Source organism: Thermobia domestica, chromosome 5 (assembly GCF_964235325.1).
Source record: "Thermobia domestica chromosome 5, izTheDome1.hap1.1, whole genome shotgun sequence".
Taxonomy (NCBI): Eukaryota; Metazoa; Arthropoda; class Insecta; order Zygentoma; family Lepismatidae; genus Thermobia; species Thermobia domestica.
The window spans coordinates 254,622,348-254,644,902 of NC_137458.1; the positions used below are offsets into that span (position 1 = coordinate 254,622,348).

Below are 22,555 nucleotides of genomic sequence, written 5' to 3' on the forward strand. Positions count from 1 at the left end.
AGTGATCACCTAAACAGATTACTTCGTAGATTGTGAATTGTTGCTAAAGATGAAAGAGCAGTCAGTTTAGTGACTTTTAGTTTACTGATTTGAATTTAAATTATCTTGGAAAAGTATTCAGGATTAAATTTGATATATGATGATGAACCGTTTGGCTAGTCATTGCTAGTCATTTATTTTGTAACGGAATATTGAAATGAAGTCTAAAGCTGATCTCATAAGACAAACTACCTAGTCTTCTGTAACTCACAAATCGTTTCGCGAGCCAAATGCCGTTGGTAAGCCGTAACTTTTAGTTATGTAACATAGTTTACGGTTTAAGATTTATATTGTCTTGAGAACGATTGAGTTCGTTTATGTAATGAACCCATTGGCCAGCCATAGCCTGATTTCACATCGTAGCTCATGATAGCAATCATAGGCGCCGACTTTGGAGGGGCAAGACACTTTTGCCCCCCAATATTTATAGATGAGGTCCCCACCCCTCCAATATAATCCAGTCGAGGAAGAATTAACAAAGAGGAGGAAGTTTTTTGTCGTAGATTTCGTCGTGCTTTTAATTCAATATAGGAAGAACCTTTATTCGATGTAAAACGCCATTTTCAAAACTGTGTAGAATGGAGCACTGAAGCTTCAGCCAAAACTCTGGCAGCACTAGAATTTTGGGTAAAAGAAAAACAGTTTTTTACCTTTTTTCCCGAGCTTGGAAAAAAACGGAAAAATTTTCGAATTTTTTACTACATTATGCTTTTAAAATGAAAACTATTTTATATTTACTAGTTTGCAGTTAAGATCACTGAGTAGTTATGTTTCTTGTATTAGAATATATTTGTACCATTCCTTTGCACCGTGATAGAATGAAGTCATGGCAACAAAAGATCCTAAAATCCTAGTTAGAATAATTAATATAGATGTGTTTAAATTTTATTAAGTAATCTTATAAAGTTACCGTTTTATGGCAGGGAAGTATTAAATAACAGTGCCAGAATCATTCTAGTTAATACCAGTATGTTAAAATCAAATATACAGGATGTTTCGTAAGAACACGAAACACCGGCAACGTTTGGGAGGGGATTGCTGACAACAAGATAAGACAAAAAGTATAGACCATCCTGGGTACACAAATGCTTCCTTTCGGAGTTATAGGCCTCCGAAAACATGAAAAAATGAACTTCGAAGCTCCATAGCTCCAAAACTGTCGAACCTACCGTAGTCGCGTCAAGACTTCACTTAGAAACTAATATGTGCCCTATCCAAAAATCTATGTTTCAGAATACTAAGGTGCTCACGAAGCAATTTTTATAGTGAGTTTGGCAGCGGTCATATAATTTGAAGTACTCTCCAACTGCCTCTATAAAATTCTTGCGGAAGTACCACAGCATTCTGAAACATGGATATTTGGTTAGGGCACATACTAGTTTCTAAGTGAAGTCTTGACTCGACTGCGATAGATCCCATATTTTTGGAGCTATGGACCTTCAAAGTTCATTTTTTCATGTTTTCGGCATCCTATGACTCCGAAAGGAAGCATTTGTGCACCCAGGATGGTCTATACTTTATTTTCTTATCTTGGTGTCAGGAATCACCTCACAAACATTGTCGGTGTTGTTTTGAAACACCCTGTATATTTTATGAAGATACGTATTGTCCTTGTGCTGTGTAAAATTTCCGGAAATTTTGAACACATTAGAAAAAATCTTTTGTTCAGAAATATTGGCAAAACCCGGAAAATATAATTTAAAATCTATTTCTTCGCCTGATACTAATCTTATTTTCTGTAACGTGTCTGTAACATATATGTATACAAAGTATCTCGCAAGCAGGAAATAGTTTTTTAAATTAACAGCTTTTACTTTTACTTTTTAGTTTTCTGATTTCTGATAAAAATCCCTCTGTATTATTTGTATTTATATTTTTGAACAACTCAAAAAGAGAGATGATCTTATTTACATATATATACATACACCGCACAAGTGCGTAAATTTCAGCAGCGACAAATATATTAAAGAATTTAACATGTGAAATTTCCGTTCGTTATTATTAAAGAGTAACAAAATACCCGTTCTTCGCACGGAGAGAATGCGTTTCATTTTGGGTATAAAGAGCACCAAAACTGTCACAAATGAACTTAGGAACCCCCAAAACTATGAATTCGATACTAGTATCAGTCATTTTCAGTTACTTTTACATGTCATTTTTCTCCTTTATGAGTAACTAATGGGGGCTTAATTTGGATTTAAACGACATCAGAAGTGTCACTGTTCATCTCAGCCACCCCGAAAACTATGGATTCCATAGTAATATCGGCCATTTTCTATAATTTTTCTATATCTCCCCTTCCCCCTCCTCTAAGTTGCGGGCCTGAATTTTTATTTAAACAGCATCGGAAATGTTACTGTTCATCTCAGCAACCACGAAAACTATGGATTTGACACTAATATCGGTCATTTTTGATCATTTTATGTATCTCCCTCCCCTTCCCCCAAGTTGCAGTGTTGAATTTGAATTTAAGCTTCATCGGAAATATCACTGTTCATCTCAGCAACTCCGAAAACGATGAGTTCGACACTAAGATCGGTTAATTTTAAATATATATCCGCACTTCCTTCCTCCAAGTTGCACTTTCAAAGTGAAATGGTAGAATCCATCCCAGGCCCGAACCTCATCTATGTTGAAACTTTTTTTCGAGATCAATCTGGCGGTTCAAGAGTTGTTAAGTTACAAATATAGTCACTTTCATTTTATATATCTAGATAACTTTTCGCTTTAGAAAAATGGTATTTGTTTACATAGAAAGTTTTGTACGTAAAGTTTATATTAATGTCTATTTGAATATTAAATAATAGTAATTATATGTCTTAGTGCATGAGTATTAATGAAATTTTCCTACTGCTCTTTCTTTTAAGAAGGAATTTGAGTAAAATTAACAAAATTTCACCATATCCAAGAGCACATTAAGAACTCAGTTTCATTCAAGAGCCCTATTTGTTGCAACAGAAACACTTCTTGACGGTAAATGTGTATGCAATTGTAAAAGTTCTGTAATTAATGCACAACCAGGAGTAAACGACTAAAAGGCACATAAAGGAAATGAGTGCATACTATTAATTTTCAAGAATAATTACAAGTTTTATTTTCGAATGCTTCTTTTTTTAAAATATTCACGATATTGAAATTTATCAATTTACATTTTTCACGTGTTCGAAAAATAACTGTTCTATTACTAGTAAAACTAACTTAATACAAAGATTTTTGTTATTTTACTGATTTTTCCAATTTTCCGGAAAGAAAATGGAAAAAACGGCTTTTTACCAGCCGGTTCAACATTTCCGGAAATTTTATAACACTAGGCAGAACCGAAATGACAAGTGAAGATCAATGTGAGCGTAACTTGCAGTGAAGTTCCCAAATTTTGAACTTGAATTTGTTTTAAAGCCTTTAGGCAAATTTGCATTAGGTCGTGAATTTGGATGCAGCGGAATGAATGCAGCTTACCAAGAACTGGGGGGGGGGGGGGGCAAGGATCATCAAGCGTTGATAAAAAACAGCTGAATATGATTATATATTTATTCATTGTTTTGGCCCTCCCAATATTTTCTTCAAGTCGGCGCCTATGAAAGCAATCTTGTTGTAGTTGTGTAGGCGTGACCATTTTTTCTGGACATAGCCTGTACGATCACCAGGAATGAAATACTACTTAGTTTAGCGACCATTAAGACGTGATTTAATAAATATTTGCCACATTAACACTTGAACTTGTATGAAACGAATAACAGCTTACTGATCAAAGCACAGAACGAGCAAAATGCTAAGATGGACAGAATTTCATTCATGTGACGTCAAGCACTGAAGTATTTCCTTACCTCTCACTCCTCTCACTTGAGGGACAAGGTGCTAATCAGCATTTTCCAGGTTGAATGCATTGCAATAAAAAAATCTTTCCTTAAGCCCATTTGAGATTTCAGTGGCTAAGTCCAGGTTCGATTTTTGGCGTTATTATTACGGGTTTAAGTACACAACCCACAGAAGTACGGTCAAGTCTTATACAACCTAAGGTCATAAACGCTTTCCATCTTATACGTAAAATAGAAACAAATATTTGATGTTTATAGCTATATTTAAGATGATTGGAATTTCACTTTGAACTGTAGGTCCACGTTCTATACAACCTAGATATTGTTAAGACAACATAAAACATTTATGGTGGTTGAGATGTTATCGTTCACGTCTTATGCAGTCTAGGAACACAAGATTTACGTCCTCGGTACTGTCAAGAGAACAAAAAAACACTCGTGGTGGTTCAGAGAAATGAAATTAAATCTTTGAGTTTTACGTCTTACGGTTATGCTAACTAGGCTAAAGAAGACGATGATGACGATAAATAAATGTAATGATGGATTAAATATAGTGGGGAGAACCCTGAGAAAACTCACGCACACGGCTTTTTGTTCACTACAAAGCAACTTGGCGTTAGCTAAGATCGAACCAGCGACCTTACACACCTCTGTCATTGAGTCATCACGACGTAAAACAGATAATGATATACTTAACATGAAACAAGCAAGGCCACTGAGTTGAGGAAGATCATTTTGCAGGCTTCAGCTTTTCTCGGGGAGCAGATACCACAACAATGATTTAAAAACCATTCATGAAAAAGACTGTTGTTTAGACTAACATCACGCACACACACACACACAAACACACAATGTTGTTTATTACAGTACATACTGATTACATTTTTTGAATAGAAATATATTACTTATGTTGATTTCAATGAAAATGTAATTAAGTTTTAGCAGTAGGCACAGACTGTTCGTGCAGTACTTTTATCGTATAAAAACTTCACTTAAAATAGTGAACGTCAGCAGGATCAAACTAGAATCCTTTTCGCATTAGATGCATTGTTCACTTTTATGAAATTGTTTTCCAGCCGGAATCGATCTTCTTCTGAATGTTATTTAATACAAATCACTCATATTACAGCACCACGGTACAAAACAATATGAGATCAAAACGATAAATCTTATGAGGGAAGCACTTCCACCATAGTAAATTGAATTCAATGTAGCATCATTCATTACTGGCAAGATCTTTCATGAAATAAGTAACATGATTTCACTGACAATCCTATGAGAACGACGGGAAGCACTCTAAAGGAATCGAACGGAAAACCTCTTGCACCAGAAAAAATTGGATTCAATGCAACATTATAGAATCACTAGGTAACACGGTAATCACCATTGCTGTAAATGACAAGTTCAATGTTACAAACACAGGACTGATATCTTAGTAACTAAGCACCAGAAACACAATTTGAAGAGAGAAAATGCAATATGACAGAGCTGAATGATGTCATAAAGAAAAACTGCAAATTCTGCATTCCTCATCTATGACAAAGAAACTATGATACTGAAGTAATGAAATGTATTTCGTTACGAAACTTGTGCAAGAAGCCGCTCCTCTCTTTCGTCATCTTCGCCTTCGCATGTGATTTTTTTTTATGCAATTTCAATATGACAGAAGCTGACTTAATATTTTAAAGTGTTTGGCAATGTAAATGGAAAATAGGTTCATTGCTTTTAACAACTAAGCAGACGTCGATTTTGAGGTCCGAGTTCCCAGCTCATAAGATATGAATCGCTGTGCTAAACGAAATATGTCCTTTTCTTAAAGTTATTCATAAATCTACACTTTTGCGAAATCTATCCGAGGTTCGACTCCAGGTAAGGAAACACACATTTTTGTTTGTTCTATCGCAGGATGTCTTAACATTTGATGGTTCATATTTCATCTTATTTCACGTCTTGATGGTCACTAAACTAAGTAGTATTTCATTCCTGGTGATCGTACAGGCTATATCCAGCAAAAAATGGTCACGGCTACACAACTACAACAAGATTGCTTTCATGAGCTACGATGTGAAATCAGGCTATGGCTGGCCAATGGGTTCATTACATAAACGAACTCAATCGTTCTCAAGACAATATAAATCTTAAACCGTAAACTATGTTACATTACTAAAAGTTTCGGCTTACCAACGGTATTTGGCTCGCGAAACTATTTGTGAGTTAGGGCTGACTAGGTAGTTTGTCTTATGAGATGAGCTTCAGACTTTATTTCAATGTTCCGTTACAAAATAAATGACTAGCAATGACTAGCCAAACGGTTCATCATCATATATCAAATTTAATCCTGAATACTTCTCCAAGATAATTTAAATGCAAATCAGTAAACTAAAAGCCATTAAACTGACTGCACTTTCAACATTAGCAACAATTCACAATCTACGATGTAATCTGTTTAGGTGATCACTTTCAATCTCTGTTAAGATTTTCGAAAATTTTGAGTTTGATAATTGTACTTCGAAAATATTTTTAATTCGAAACTTGAGTTTAAAATTTAGATTTTAAAACTTTCTGAGTTCGAAAATTTTTAGTAAGAACTTTGAGTTCGACCTTTTTTTAGTTCAAAATTTTAGATCGAAAACTTTTAGTTTGAAATTTTGATTTGCAAGTTTTAAGTTTGAAACTTTCTGAGTTCGAAAAAAAGTTTGAAAATTTGGTTCAAAAATTTTTAGTTTTCAAATTCGGTTTGAAATCTTAAGTTCGAAAATTTTAAGTTTAAAAAATTCGTTCCAGAAAGTTTGATTTTATTTTTTTAGTATTAAATTTTTTAGATTTTCAAAATTTGTTTCAAAATTTTATTTGAAATCTTTTAGTTTGAAATTTTTGTTTGACAATTTTTGTTTAAATTTTTTTTGATTTGAAATTTTTAGTTCAAATTTTTTTGTTTTGAAAATTCTTGCACTCAGCGGAACCGTTTCGAAAAAGAATCGGAGTAGTTTAGATTTTCAAAATCTTGCAACATTGTTTCCATCAATGAAGCGCTTACTGATCACCAAACGCTGAGCGTTTAAAATATCGCTCGAACAATGAACTAATCAGATTTAAGCAAAGAGTCATCTTTTTATTTAATCCATGAATGGAAACGAGAGTTACTAACTAGGTCCAAAATCACATCATCCCATCCCTTTTATCCTTTTCAAAGAATAAATATATACTTTCAAAGTAAACCATTGACAATTAAATACTGTATATGTTTAATATGAAATAACAAAAGAATGGCAATGATACTGACAACGAATACGTAAGCACATGTATCACAATATAGCTGACCTTTGCTTCTAAACATAAGATTATAAGCCAATGCTCGAAGAAGCTTTTTTAAACTTTGCAACATTTTTATTTAATCTACGAACAAAAACAATATAAATTAATGTTGTTAACCAGGTCCGTAATCGACTCTCTTTTACACATCTTAGAAATATTCTATAAACGAACTGACATTATACTCTTCGTAAAAGCAGTTTCTGCAGTTTCACAACAAACTCGTATGCGTAACAACAAGCAGAAAATGTGTAATGTAACATAACATGTCTATGTTCCTTTCATAAGTGAAATTGCTCACACAAATGATGCACGGTGGCTCAGCGCTTGTCTCTAATGTGTGAGGTCCCTGCTTCAATACGCAAGCAAGGAAGTTCATTTTTTCTCCTGTTTCGTCCTATCATTTCTCATCATCGTTTCCCTTAGCCTTGACGGGGGCGTTCAGCTCAACATTTCCTGAAAATAGCACCAAGGATCGAACTCGGATAATTGCAATGATTATAACGTAGTAATCAACAAACTAAAGCTTCTCAGTGGGACACGGTAGCTTAGCGTTTGTCACTAATGTGTGAGGTCCCTGCTTCAATCCTCAGCCAAGTAAGTTCATGTTTTCCTCATGTTTCGTCCTATCATTTCTCATCATCGTTTCCCTTAGCCTCGACGGGGGCGTTCAGCTCAACATTTCCTGATCTCACTTTAAGATGTCGGTCTCTACTTCTAGAAGTATTCGATTTCTGAAATTATTTTTTTTTTATCTTTTCTAAAAGACGAAACCACTACTTACTTGGAAAAATGAGGAAGGCTTGAGGTTTACAATCAAAGAGAAAGATGTGTAATATGAGAATATATATATATAGAAAAAAACACCAATCATCTTGTATTTGATGATTTTACCGCTACAACATTAATATTAATACAATATGAATCAATTCTATTATTATCGCAGGCATGAATGATGTCTATGAGGGCTAAATGTGCCTTCAAAATGCAACTTAAGAAGGAAGTAAGAGGTCCCGACCTCCGTTTTAAACTTTTTCGCTACAATGTCTTAACTAAATCATGATCTGGTACAGTAAGTACTGAAACTTTTGTTTTTCGAATATGAACAAAATCATAATGCACTTCCAATGGAAGGCTCAACTTAGAAATAAAGTACCTCTTTTGGAGTTTCCATGAGAAGTTACTTATCTCATACTACAGGGTGACTAATGAATCATTTATTCGAGAGACATGAACGCAATCGCAAGAGTCGTCTGTAAGAAAATCGTCTGAGAAGAATCCATCCACAAAAGAAATTTTCCCCCGACTGGAAGGATTCCAATAAAACTATATCTGCCTCCCTAACATGAATAAAAACAAGAGATCTTTGACATTTGAAATTGCCAAATCCACCTGCGTTACCAAACAACTTTAAAAATGACATAGTTTTAGATGCGTAACTTCCTACTAGAAAACATTGTCATCACATGGTCCACCTGTCACTAAACATAACGATTCTGCATTGTAGAAATTGAGTCCAGAGTAGAATCGATTCTTGCGCTTGATTGTACCCATTTCTGGAATGCCTACCGCCACATTTTGGGCTCGTAGACGAAACCTTTAAGATTATATCGAGTACTACTACTTATTTTGGATTATTTTACTGTTTTAACGTGGGCTTCCAAATCCCAACAGCGCCGATGTTCTTGGAAAACTAACGACTCCACATTAACGCTTTTTCTTCCTGCCTACTTGTCTAATACGATCACCTAGAGCATTTCTTTTGACGAACGATTATAATATAATTAATCACCCATTGACTAATCGCAATGTATTATTCGTTCATTGACTAAGGAAATCACTGTTGATATTTTTATATTGTAACCAAATTTTAATATTTAAATTTCGATTATAAAAATTTCAAAATTAGTCTCACAATGTTATCTGTAAAACACATGTTGAATAGTTTTATTGCGTATGGATGTAGCTCTGTTTTGATCATATGTTACAAATTTGAACATTCTTTAAAATTAATTTAAGCAAAGTGATATGCAACCTGTTTCTACTGAGTTCAAATAAAGGGAAACTCGTTCGCACATATAAAGTCACAACTGGCGTTTAACTGAGTTGACGGATTAAAATAAAATTTATTTTAAGAGCATAATTGCACTTATTTAGTTATCACAATACATTAATCTCAGTGCCGTATTCACTTGTTAATGTAAAATTACTGTCTTGCTAGACCCCAAAATATTATGTGAAACTTTATACCAATTAGGTATAAGGTTCTAATTGTGTTTTGTTTAGAATTGCATTAATCACATGAAGATGCAAGGGTTTCTTAACAAGATTATATGCAGTGTAATAAAACACAACGTTTCATTAAAAAACACGGGGTCTAAGTTTAGAATTCATTTTCAGATGAAATAACAGTTCGTAGAGTTCGTACATTGTTCTTGCCGATAACAAGTATTAGAAAGTAAATATTTACCAATGAACTTGGAGAAACGCAAGTTTTGTTTAAAGATACAAAATTGTTATTATACACATTTTAATTGAAAAATTTACATTGACATTTTGATATTCAATGTTTATAAAATAAAAGGAATGACAATAACTTTCATGCGTTGGTAAGATTGAATATTCGTCCAAAATGATGTTGAGCAATACGAACAACTTGATTATTTTTAAATATTTCAAAACAAGTGTTTCGTACTTTCTTTCTCATTATGAAACCTGACATAAAAGGCAAAAGAGTTTGTGTTTCCTCTTAATGAAAAGACACACTAGTGTGAACACAGGGATCTCACTAAGTTAAAAATATTTACTTATCTCACGACATTTTTTTTTAAAAATTCCCGTTGAAAGGTGTTATTTTCTCTCGAAGTTTCTTGTACGTGATGCATCGGAAAGGTGAGAATCTGAAGCTTTGTACTGATTCCTTATTGTAGGTTATACAACTTGAAACTATAGATATCTTTTTCATTATTTCATGCATAATAAATAGGAATCTGAATGCAAATTACTTAAATTTAGTGTAAATGAAAATTATTTTCTAAGTCCAAAAGACACATGAAAGAACAACTATATTACTTCTGTTATTTAGAAAGTCTGATTGAATTGAATTTCACAAAAGTAGACAAAAAAAATTGTATTCTGTTCTTGAAGAATTAATTATGATCATGATGATGGATTAATAAAGAATGAAAAAGAGGGAATTGAATGTGTATAGAGAGACCAGACAGAAATGAGCAAGTTTATGAGTTGTACATACGTTTTGTGATATATATCACTGAAACGGTCACATAAGAATCTTTCCTAGGAAGTATTTTTTGTAAGGTTATCTTTTAGAAATGACCACTATTATAAGATGACGTTTTAGATAAAACGTCCATGTTTTTTAAATTAGAATACTCGGGGGGAAAATAATAAAAGGAAAACTGATATACGAAAGTTTCAGAGAGTGCATTGAATAAAACAGTTTACTTTACTATGTTGGAGTTATAGCATGGGGTTATGAGGATCATCAGAGAATTTAAATGTAATGATATGGGTTCAAATAGTATGACAGCGTAACACCTTCGGATGGCCATATCTCATGCTTCACTGTAGGTATTATAACAAAACCGAAATGTGCAAAACACAAGTGGATGGTTGCAACCAGTTCGTATTTAAAGCAATCTGCAGGAACATATCCTGACTTCGATCATTCAAATAGAGAGGTTTTTGAGAGTAATAATTCGTTTGAAACTATTCCACAAATCAGATAACACTGTAAAACTAAATTAAGTCCAAGGACGTCCTAAGGAAAAATAACAAAAACAAATATACATGGTAATTGCAGAAATAGTGCGTCTGCTACCTCGTCCAGTTGCCTTTGTTAAAGATATTAATGCAGTTACCTTGCTATTAATGCAGTTATCTTGGTTATTTCTCATTTGAAAGGTCAAACACTTATTTCGTTTGTCGATTATAATGTCCTACAATTCATAAACAAATAAATAAATATCCAAATACAATTAATAGTTTATCTAGGTTGCCACTTTCAGAGGGTCAAACGGAAATAAAAATTTTCTATCAACAGTATAATAAAAAATAATAATGTTTAGGTTTCTAAAGCCTCTCACAAATCATCTCAAATAACATGTGATACATAAACCTCAAGCACAGTCATATAAGCTGAATGTGATCGATATTTCTAGTGTAAATATTAACTATATCCATCAAAATAAACAATAAAAAATGCATTGTAAAAAGTAACTATATCCATCAAGGTAAATAATGAACAATGCATTTCTATTGCAGAAGATCAATGAAGCATCCTAAAGTAATAATTCACGAGTCTATAAAAGAAAATATATACAATTGAACATTTCGTTTCCTAGAATTTACTTTGGTAAAGCAATTCATAACAAATTTGTTCTGCCTTCCAAGACTTATTTCTTTTAAAAATATTAAATAAATTTAATATTTCTTCTATAAAAAACTTAAATAACTATTTATGAAGCACTGAATTTTGATAGATTTTCATAGCATTGGGATTGGATAAGTATATTATGCATGTCAGATGGTTTTCAATACCAAAATGTTCTAGTTCAAATTAGGCCACGTCTTCCATCTTTTAAGCTAGCGTGCACTCCTATAGCTGCTTAGAATCAATTATATATATATACATGGATTCTTCTATTGCTAATATATTTCCAGGGGTGTGTGACACAATATACTCCTGATGGCATCAAACAATCAGCCTACATATGTTGTTGCAGGAGTCATGATGCGAAGAACTCGTTTCGTAACATCCCATAAATGTTCTATAGAATTAAGATCCGGTTCTATAGGATTAGGGCCCAATTGATACGCTGCGACTCGGTGGAATGTTTTTTAAGATAAGCAAGCTAGTCCTAGGTTGGTGTTGAATTCCCTCCACCACACCATTAGAGGAAGGACAATATGTTGACGTAGTTATATGCTTAGTATTTTTACTTTCACACAAATATTTGCATGCATTTATATAAATTGTGTCCCAAGGTTGGACACTATGTACGTCGATATGGTAGCATATAAAAGTGTGTTTTCTAACACAAAAATTATTAGTCTAAAATACAAATGAAACATTAAATTATAATTTCTAGACGTGTTTCTCTTTGACACACAGGCTTATAGGAAGAATTTAGTTCTGAAATCAAGCAACTACATTTCTTGAAAATAACGAAGACAGAAATTTTAGAAATAAATTTTATATTCCGCTGTCGTCCTCAATATGGGTGTCTTCATGTGGTTCTATGGATATATGTAAAGTAGATTAAAGAGTATATTTTTTGTTTTGGTTCATTATGACCTGTGGTATGATCATAACATTTCGTGGTTGTAAGTACATTCCAGATATGTTTTGTTGCATTTACTTTGAATTTGGTTTTCGGAGACAGAGGGTAAAAATTACAGATTTCTTAAGTAGAGCATATAATTGATTGCATATAAAACTTTCAGATTGAGATAAATAGTGAGCGTCTACAGCATATGCTGATCCTGTGTAGAATCGTCATGAAACTGGAACACAGAAAAGCGGGAATTTATGTCATTTGCTGTGGAGGATACCTGAAAATCATACCGTTGGTTTCTACGTCTTTTCCTGTAAAATTGTTTAGAAACAAATGGACAGTGTATCATCAGATTCCATCTGCATTGAAATCTGTATTTCATGGTCCAAATTTGCCTACTCTGATACCTCAATTTAGTATTGAGTGTGTAACTGATCATATTTCACAAACTGATTCAGTGGAAGAAAATGAAATTAAAGATGGCATTAATGATCCACCGAGTGGATCTCTGTGATTCAATTAGACCTAAATTTGTCTAAAGAATCTCCTGAAAATTTTGGTCCGTGACGTAATGACAAGAAGTATACTAGTCTCTGAAACAATGTTTTCCTGATATAAACACCAAGGAAACCAGTTTGTGCCTTAGCTCTCGAAACAAGATATTCGATGTGATGTGTCTCGTTAGCGGATAAGCTTAAGCTTCTTTGCCTTTTAACTGATTGGAGGTAATTCATTGTTTCGAATAAAATTGTTTAAAATTTGTTGTCTTACATAATGAAAATAAATTTCCCTCATCTTCTGCTGTTCATTCTGTGACACTAAAACAAACTTATGACATTGCAACATATTCTTGGTAAAACGAAACACGAGGAACGCTTTTGGTGTGGTGAAGACTTTGGTCAAACAGTAAGGTTACGTTTCCAGAAATGAACTCTATGAAGTTCACTTTTTGATAATTCGATTGAAATTCAAAACCTTAATTATAATAATTCTGATGAATATTATTTAAAACCATTTAGAAATTTAAATTAGAATTTTCTTGCTGGATACTCAGGCTCATACTTAGATTTTATGTACTCAGAAGTATGACGGAATACATCATAAGGGAGAAACAATGATTTCTAACAATGTCTCGAATTGAATTTCGGTCGTAGTGCTGGACAAACTCTTGGATTTAGGAAACAGAATGTAAATAAGTTGCTTATTTTCAAAAGGGAACATTCCCACCACCAGATTTTTGAGAAGTTATTATTTTACTTTTCCCAATCTTTGGAATGAAATGTTCTAGAATTGTAAGTTTTACAGTAGAAATGAAACAACGAGATCGCTTTTTTTCATAGATACGATTAGCTTTACAGTATGATTTCTATAAACTCTGTTTCTATAACCTCTATCGTATAAACTCTAACGACAGTTTTCATCCCATACATTAAGAAACGGTTAAAGGTCAATTCAAGAAAAGCTGAAGATGGAAATATTCCTTTTGAAAATGAAGTTCTGAAATATAATATATTTAGACAAGTCATTTAAGAAGGATATGGTGGAACTCTTTTTACAATTGTTCGCTTCTCAGCTAAATTGATTATGAAATAAAGAAGTGAGAGGGAGGGTTTGACAAACGCTTATGATGTAAATTGTGTGTTAATATAAATTTTTAATATTCTGGATTCATGATACATATATTTAGACTAAGTTTTGCGTACTTTATGTTATATTGTTCATAGCTTTTTGCATAAGATTTCTGAATAACAACTTCCCATCAAGCGTTTCTTACTACAAAATGTGAAAAGTCAGGTAGAACCAAGTATATAACTAAAAGGTTTTAATTTAAAACGCTTGATGAGGCTGTCTAGTGAAGTAATATGATCTAATCCAATTACAGTGTTTACAACAATGCTATTGCTGCGTTTTACTGTAAAGACACAGAATACGACAGAAGAAGAATCAAATATTCGTGATGGATTAAATGCATTTGGATTACAATTGCTGAACGTAAGTTATAAAAACATTAATATTACAAAGTTTCCTTAAATGAGTAAACATATACTTTAAATGGCTCAATGTGTAAAACAAAATAGCATTGAACATTTACACTATGCCCATTTAAATTTTACTTCAGAAACTATATGTTCGTTTGCAAATACATCACTTCTTTTAATGTGCAGAACATTACAGCGAATGTTTGAAGCTAGCCAAATAAAAAATAAAATTACGAAAAACATTTCTAAGCTCAGTAACTAAAGAGTTATTATTTATAAAACGCTAGTTCCATTAAATCCTGAATAATATGTCTGTTTTTCTTAGGGAATTGCTAGGTGACAAGTTAAAGAATTAGTAATACAGTAGGGCATTCAAAACATCAAATATTGAAAACTACAGTATTCCATCATTGATACTCGAGACGAAATATTTTGAGTAATTTTCTCAATTGTTTATTCAAGGAACCACAATATATACTTTATTTTTACCAAAGGTACCTGACGCAATTCTTAATCTTGCTATCATTTTATGTTGACCCTTTATGTAGTTACCAACACTATTACTCAGATATCGGAAACTATTCACTTCTATTTTCTCTTTCCTTATTTCTATATCTGATAATTTCTTCTTTGTCCCAATCACCATGGCTTAAGTCTTTCTAACATTTATTTTTAACTCGTATTCTACCAAGCCCTTTTCCAAAGTTTATAAGATCTTACTGGTTTTCTCTTGAGATTCTTATAACATCTACTAGCCGTAAACATTTAACCGTTTTACCTCTTACAACAAAGGCATGTTCATTATGAAGGCTTTACTTTACTATTTCTTATAAACAGATATTAAGGTTAGTGTAAAGGGACAAGTTTTGCCGATAGATGGCACTACAGTCTTTGTATCTCTCCCATGTATTTTTTACCTTTCACGAAAATCCACTATTTCTCTTACAAATTTTAACCTAGAGACATCAAAGTTTTAGAAAAGGAACTTCATAATATATTGAAGGCAATAATCCGTGACGATATTTTATTTAGAAGTTTCTTCGTTATTGAAATGGCTTGATTGTTGAAAAAATATCCAAACCTTTAACAATGGAACTGTTTCAACAATGAAGGAAATTCTAAATAAAAAATCGATACGGATTGTTCCCTTTAATAGATTATGAAGTTCCTTCTCTAAAAAAAATGAAGTCTTTAGGTTGAAATTTGTGAGAGAAATTTTAAATTTTTGTGAATGGTAAAAAATACACGGGAGAGATACGAAGATTGTAGTGACATCTGTTGGCAAAACATGTCCCTTTACACTAACCTTAAATAACGCTGGCGAGATACAACATTCCTATCGAACTCCACGTGAACTTGTATGTTGAAATTTTGTATGTTATTTCCCTATTCAATACATCCACTTCTTTGTTAGTATATAAGCTTTTTATGAACTTCGATTTTTTCATTCAAACTCGACATTCTTGGAACTCACATCAACAATTTCTAGTTCAAAAAATAAAAACAATTTTCTAGATCAATAAATTCAACATACTCTCTTTCACCTTTTCTATAAACATTCCATCTATTACCCTTAATAATAATCCATTTTATGTCCTGTGCCCTTACACAAACTACCTGCATCTACTTGTTCAATAATTCTTCCACATAATTTACTGTTGAGTATTCCAAACACTATTTCTGTTGCATTCTATATGAAATATATAGTATAGTTGTTCTCAAGTCTCTCTGGTTTCAGTTACTTAGCAAAGGTATCATGGCCATGTTCAGGAAATATTTTATCAACTCTCCTGTTTCATATGTTTCACTGCAGAGTCGGTGCGTTTTTTTTTCTTTTCCTTGTCTCCTATTACCTATATATTACAGTTATCTAAAACTCATTGCAAAGAATATTAAACCTTTAAACATCCTTCAGGGTTAATTTTCTATTTCAACACTGGGTCACGATGTTTATAAATATTTTCATACAAGTCCTTAACATACTTTTTCCACCTACGTTAAACTTAACACTTCAAACCAATTACGTTCTCATTTTTTCTGCTGCCGTCGTAATACACCTTCTAGTATTACACCTTCTAGTTACTACAAGTTCTATAGATTCACCTCCTAGTATATTTTCTGATATTTCCTAATTATTGCATGTTCTTACACGTTCATTTAAAAGTCGCTTCCTTTGCTCGGTCTCTTTCCTTTTTAAATCCTTTTTAACTAAATGTACAAGTGTGAGCAAAGTAAATGACGATTCTCCTTAATCTGTCGTTTTTTGAAACTATCTCCGTTTTCTTTATATGTTTGAAATTTTGGAAGGTTTCCACAGCAGGAAAGTTTAATGACAAACATGTTTTCAATGTTTGTGTTAAATATTATTTTAAAGTAAAGAAATTAGAATTAAAAATCATAATTTCGGCGAAAACACGAAATTACCAACTCTGTTGAAAATGGTATTCTTCTAGACCAAAAGGGAATTCTGTAATTCAACGTAGAACTGAAATATCTACGTCTGTCAGTGAGAGCAATGTAGATTCACATTCACAAACTAAAAATTTAATCAAATGTTTCTAATATTTCTTACATCCATGCAGACATAAGAAATTCAGACATAACATGCAGACTCCATGTAAATAATGAAACCAGAGGAAAATGTATGTCAAAAGAGACGAAATGAAGCACGATCAAAATGAAAATCATGTCTTGTTATAGAACAGACTTGAAACTTGCAAAAAAAGTCTTTAGCACGGTTGATTATCGCGAGAACCTGAAACCATATCAAATGGGAGTGGAGGCGGTTAAAGCCCCTTCCTCAGAACTTGTTTACTACTATAATTGTTTAGTTTTATGTGAAAAAAGTAAACTACTATATGTGTTTGAAACTAACCAAGATATCAAAGAAAGAAAAATGCCATTTTTCACCTGAATTACTTATCTTCATTTTTGTTCGCAACGATTTCGCAATTATTTTTGTATACTAATAGGTACATAAAGAAATTTTTCCAGTAAATTCTATTTCTTAGAAGCAGTAATTTGCGGAATTTTATAATCAATTTTCACAATACTTATCGCCTCGAAAATTATAAGATTATGTCGTCTTGTTTCAAAACTTCTTAACTAAATTCATTAAGCTTTCCTTTCTATCTAAGTCTTTCATAACAAACATTTAAGTAGATAGTTGCACTTCGAAACAGGACAGTAATAATTTTCGAAAAGAGAAAACATTTTCATGACAAGTCGAGATTTCACACTACCTCTATTGTATCTATCAGTACTAGTGGTGCCACGAGACAAGATATTTCTCGTGTATCGTCTCGATAAGGAGCGGAGACTTCGAGAAAAGAGGCATAAAATATTAAATATAAGATGCCGTTTACAAAACACCAGACGAGAAAGGCTACAATCTCGTCTTCTGTCGTGTCCTGCCAACACTATTAAATTAGGCAAATTTGCCTTAGGAAAACTTTAAGTATCAGTAACCATCAACAACATTTAATTAAATGAACAGGCAGTGAATTCTTGAAGGATCGCATTTCGAAAACTTTGAATGTAGTTTTTCACTACAATTACATAAATATTGCTTTAAGGCCTAAATGAGAGTATTTTCAAAGAACTTAAAAAGTTCCTTACTGGAATCTCTATATCTGTGTGTGTGTATATGCGTGTTTGTCACTTGCAAATTTTTCAATTTTGATCCCTCTATTCGATACAGCATTTAAAATATTTAAAAGAAGTTATTGAATTTTTCACGTCACTTTATCATTCCCGAGATATTAACTCAATAGTCCCGAATACGGGGGATTTAAGGAGCCATATCTCGGGAACTGTATTTCATAGAGAAATGGCATGGATGTTGATCAATACCTAGGAGCATTGTGTAGCATTTTGGTAATAATGGCCCCTTATTATATCTGCATTTTCAGTATAAGAAAGTGACAGCTCAATATACCAAATTCAATAGATACCCTAGTGCACAGGATCCAAATATATAAGTGTATTATCCGTTGAATTTAATCAAATAAATTCAATATACTATTTCGTATAAATTTATATATGTTCGTTCTGGCAACACTCTTGGAGCATTCTTAACTGGTTTTCTTTGAATTCTACGAGCGCCAGCAACGAAAGATAAGATATTTAATACATAGTTTATATGAGGAAATTAACAAATATATTTTTTATCAACAGAATGATGTTTCCGAGAGCGTAAAGAAAATAAATTGTTTTTTTTTTAAATAACAGTAATTTCCTACATTCTGCTTCAGTCAAATGTATTACTGATGATGTAATGATGTACAAACAATGGAAACTGTTGTTTGTCTCTCGTAGACATATGTACAACGGACTCAATAAATGACCATCGGATGTGATCGCAGGCATTATAGTGTACGCGTGTGATATTGTTGAGACTGTAAATACTTTATTCTCACCGATATTGGACCGTGTGCGTATTGAAACGTATTCCATGCAGAATCCTGACTGGTCCGCGTTTATGGTTCTCTTACAATTTGGTATCTCCAGATTGACTTGTGGTGTCTGCGTCATTGCTCGTTGACGATGCTCGCCTCGTCTGCTACATGTCTTGATCTTACTACTTGTTACTTTGCGTGACTTCACATGATTAACTTGTTTTAGCTTCCTAATAAAGAATGATTGTAAGCCCATATCTCGTGCAGTTTTCGTCGCCATCTTTCGAGATCATTGTCATGGACTGGCAAGTCATTCTTCAAAGCAGCCTTAAATAACTGGAATACATTCTTTTCCACGGTTTTGTTTTTCGTTTTGCTCGTCCTCCCACCCCACCGCTGCACATATTTTATTAATCTGTAGACTTGGTTCCTATGTTTGATTATCGGATACAATTTCACAATTTAACTGTTCGTCGATTGTTATACAAGTTCTTCAACTACGATATACTTTCAAAAGCTCACGTTCTTCCACGTCAGATGTGTCACTACATGTATCACTGTAACTTTCATTGGTTTCACTCACTTCAATAACACCAGTATTAACGTAAAATGTTTCCACAGTTTCCAGTGAAGTCGATGAAATTTCAACCATGTATTCCAAAAAACTAAACAAATTTCTTACCACTTCCTCCTTCTCTGTAGACCATCCCGTGCCGTATTTCTTCATCACCAATTTCTAAGACGTATTCACAATTATGACGGGATCTGTACCATTTTCACCACCAACACGAAGAAACGCTTTACTATGATGCACTCGCCTTTGACACACTACAGTAGTCACTGCTGTTTTTTTAATGTCAGCAATCAATTTTTACAACCAAGAAGCAGCATACTCATAGAATAGGCACAACGAGCTCTAGGACAGAAGCAGCAACTTTATCTACAATCACAACAGTATTTGAACAAAAAAGAAGCATTAAATGATATCTCCCTCTTTTCTTCTACACTACGACAGATAATGTACTGTATCTGTTTGGTCATTCACGTCTTCTTTTCGACGTTCCTTCCTGAAATAATTCTTTAAAACCAATATCTGAACATCAGTTAGTTAAAACCAACTACTACTGTATACTAATATTTGTTCTAGTGACCATCAATAGTTTCATTTAAATCAGCATCGCAAGAAACTTTGAAACTTACAAATCCTATTCAACATTTTGACACAGGGCTGTAAGAGACAAATAGAACTTTTTAATTACAAACGGCCGTTAGTTTGATATTTTATTGTTGAATTATGATAATGTTCCTAATCGTCTATGGTATTGTAAACATCCATTTTTGCAACAACTTTGATTCATATGTGTTGGTAATTGCGAAAATTACGATTACTTGAAAAGTGTAAACGGCTGTCATTTTCAATTTTTTTCGTTCCGATTTTCACAAGATTATTATATACTAAAACACACTTTTGGGCCAATTTTACATCCGAACAGTAAATAATTATAGAAATGATAAATGTTTGGAAAGTTCGGACGGCCAGCATTTTTTTTATTTATTTATTTATTTTTTTTTACGTTTTTCATCCTATATGGTCTCATGATGCTTTTATTCGATTCAGCGTTTCAAGAAACCTGTACATAGACACCTTACACGCCTATTGCAAGCAACAGTGGAAATCCGTTATTTTCACCTTCCTCCTCCAAAACATTCTTCTCCTAGAATGTTTATATTATCTTCGATTTTGTAACCTTCATGTCGAAGGCGATGTTACTAAAGTTTCGTAGATGAGGGAATTTTTCGTTTCATTTCTAAAAGTCTCTTTTACTTGTACTATCGCTTCATATTCCAAATTTCGCAAACTATCGGAGCACCAGCCTTCTCCCTATTCATCTATATCTCGGAACTGTTAAGATCGAGGATTCTTTCCCTCTAATTGATTTCGTCGTACACAAAAACACTTCGTTTGCGCATAAACTCGTCTACAATTTCGTGTCACACTTAAATAGGTTTCTTCGTAAGTAATCATCATATTTCTACGAAACAGTTAACCAGGTGTTTATAAAGTGACAAATTTCCATATTAGTTATATTTATTCTGTTAGTGGAAAGGCATTGGGAATGTCTCAGTGATCCTTTCTTGTGTAAATAGTGCCTGTCGCTTATAGACCACAAACCATGTCCAATCAAGCACTGCGTGAAGACATTCTATTACACTAGGATTGACGGTCTAGCAGACTACCAAATTTGCTTTGAAAAAAAAAAATGAAATGAAATCTTAAGTTTTACGTCCCACGGGTATGCCGGTTAGGCATAATTATTGATTATGAGAAATGAGATGAGACGGTGATTATGAGAAATGAATGAAATGGTGGAATGAAGAAAGTGGGAGGAAACGGGACAATCCCGATAAAACCCACGAGCACGGTGTTTGACCACCACAAAGTCCACACGACGCGAGCTGGGATCGAACCAGAGACCCCAAGCACCAGGGGTGAACGCTCTACTACTGAGACACCGCCCCTTTCCAAATTTGCTTTGAGTTAATTCAAACTGATATTAATGTAAAAATAAACAAAAAAGTAATATCTGATTAGTGTTAGAAGCTTTCTTTATATTCATAAAAACAGTAACGTGAAATATACTTTTCGGTTCCAATCTTGAAGAAATAGCGCTATTTTTTTAAACAACCAAAAAAATCATTTGGCCCATTAATAAAAGAGAATTTAATATTCATCGTGAAAGTATTGTTGCAGTATTTTTCTAATCTTAAATTAAAGTAGGCTATGTTAAGTAGCAGCCTGTCAAATTAAATCTTCAAAAAGTTCTGATATTCCAACATAAAAAACTTTGAGCTGGAAAGAAAAGCAGCTCTAAATGAGTGAACAAAAGTAAAGTTATCTATGTAGCCAGATTCTTCAGCCACGGTTAGTTATGATAAGCTGAACTGTCTATAACAGACCCTAATGTAACTCAGTTCAAAAATTTGGCTGTATTAACGGTGTAACCATTTTACCATGATCTTCAAATACTTTCAATAATAAAGAAACTTATTTAAGAGCTTGGGACAGTTGTTATCGTAACTTACCTTAGCTGAAGATATTGGCTGTATATATGCCTTTACTTTCTGTACTCGTTGGGAAATTTATTTCCTTTGGACACCAAGTGTTGTGGATGGGGATTACTGTATAACACACGACAACAAGTTAGATACATATACAACATTTATAATAGACCTTCTTTGCAAAATATTTCAGGAACTATATGCAGATACACAAGGAAATTTAGTACTTTCTCCTTGGATTATATCCTGTAGCTTATTAATATTGCGTGAAGGAGCAAAACAAACATCTGAAGAGCAAATTCGCACAGCTCTTTCTTTATCAGAAGACAGATCGGAAACACTGCATAATTTCATACATTCAATTCTTGAGGTATGTTCTCTAAAACACTTTTAAATTTATAATCCCAAATCAAGACAATCAAATTGTATTAAGTGAATAAATAAATATAATTGTAGTCGAGGGGCTTGAGGAAAGTAGCAGATAACAAGCATTTACTAATTTTGCAGGTTAGAAAAAAAGGTTTATATCTGCGATGTTGCTTATCGTATAGTACAGTTTCCTCCTTAAATATTTTCAGACTTAAAATGCTACTCTTAATAGTTTATTGATATTTCGTTCCTAATTCTATTAAAGTAAATTACAACTAACAAGCAAG

The 22,555-nt window shown here is 33.1% G+C and overlaps 1 protein-coding gene across 1 annotated transcript in view; it reads left to right on the forward strand.

Annotated features, from left to right (window-relative positions):
* The first annotated feature begins 9,786 nt into the window (after nt 1–9,786).
* The window catches only part of LOC145686552 (leukocyte elastase inhibitor-like), a 53,514-nt gene continuing 40,745 nt past the window's right edge, over nt 9,787–22,555 (forward strand). Inside the window, exons 1-3 of the mRNA XM_081759989.1 lie at nt 9,787–10,058; nt 14,346–14,455; nt 22,093–22,269. Of these exons, the coding sequence (XP_081616115.1) occupies nt 10,046–10,058; nt 14,346–14,455; nt 22,093–22,269 (300 nt within the window). The 5' untranslated portion in view covers nt 9,787–10,045. The remainder of the gene's footprint in view (nt 10,059–14,345; nt 14,456–22,092; nt 22,270–22,555) is intronic.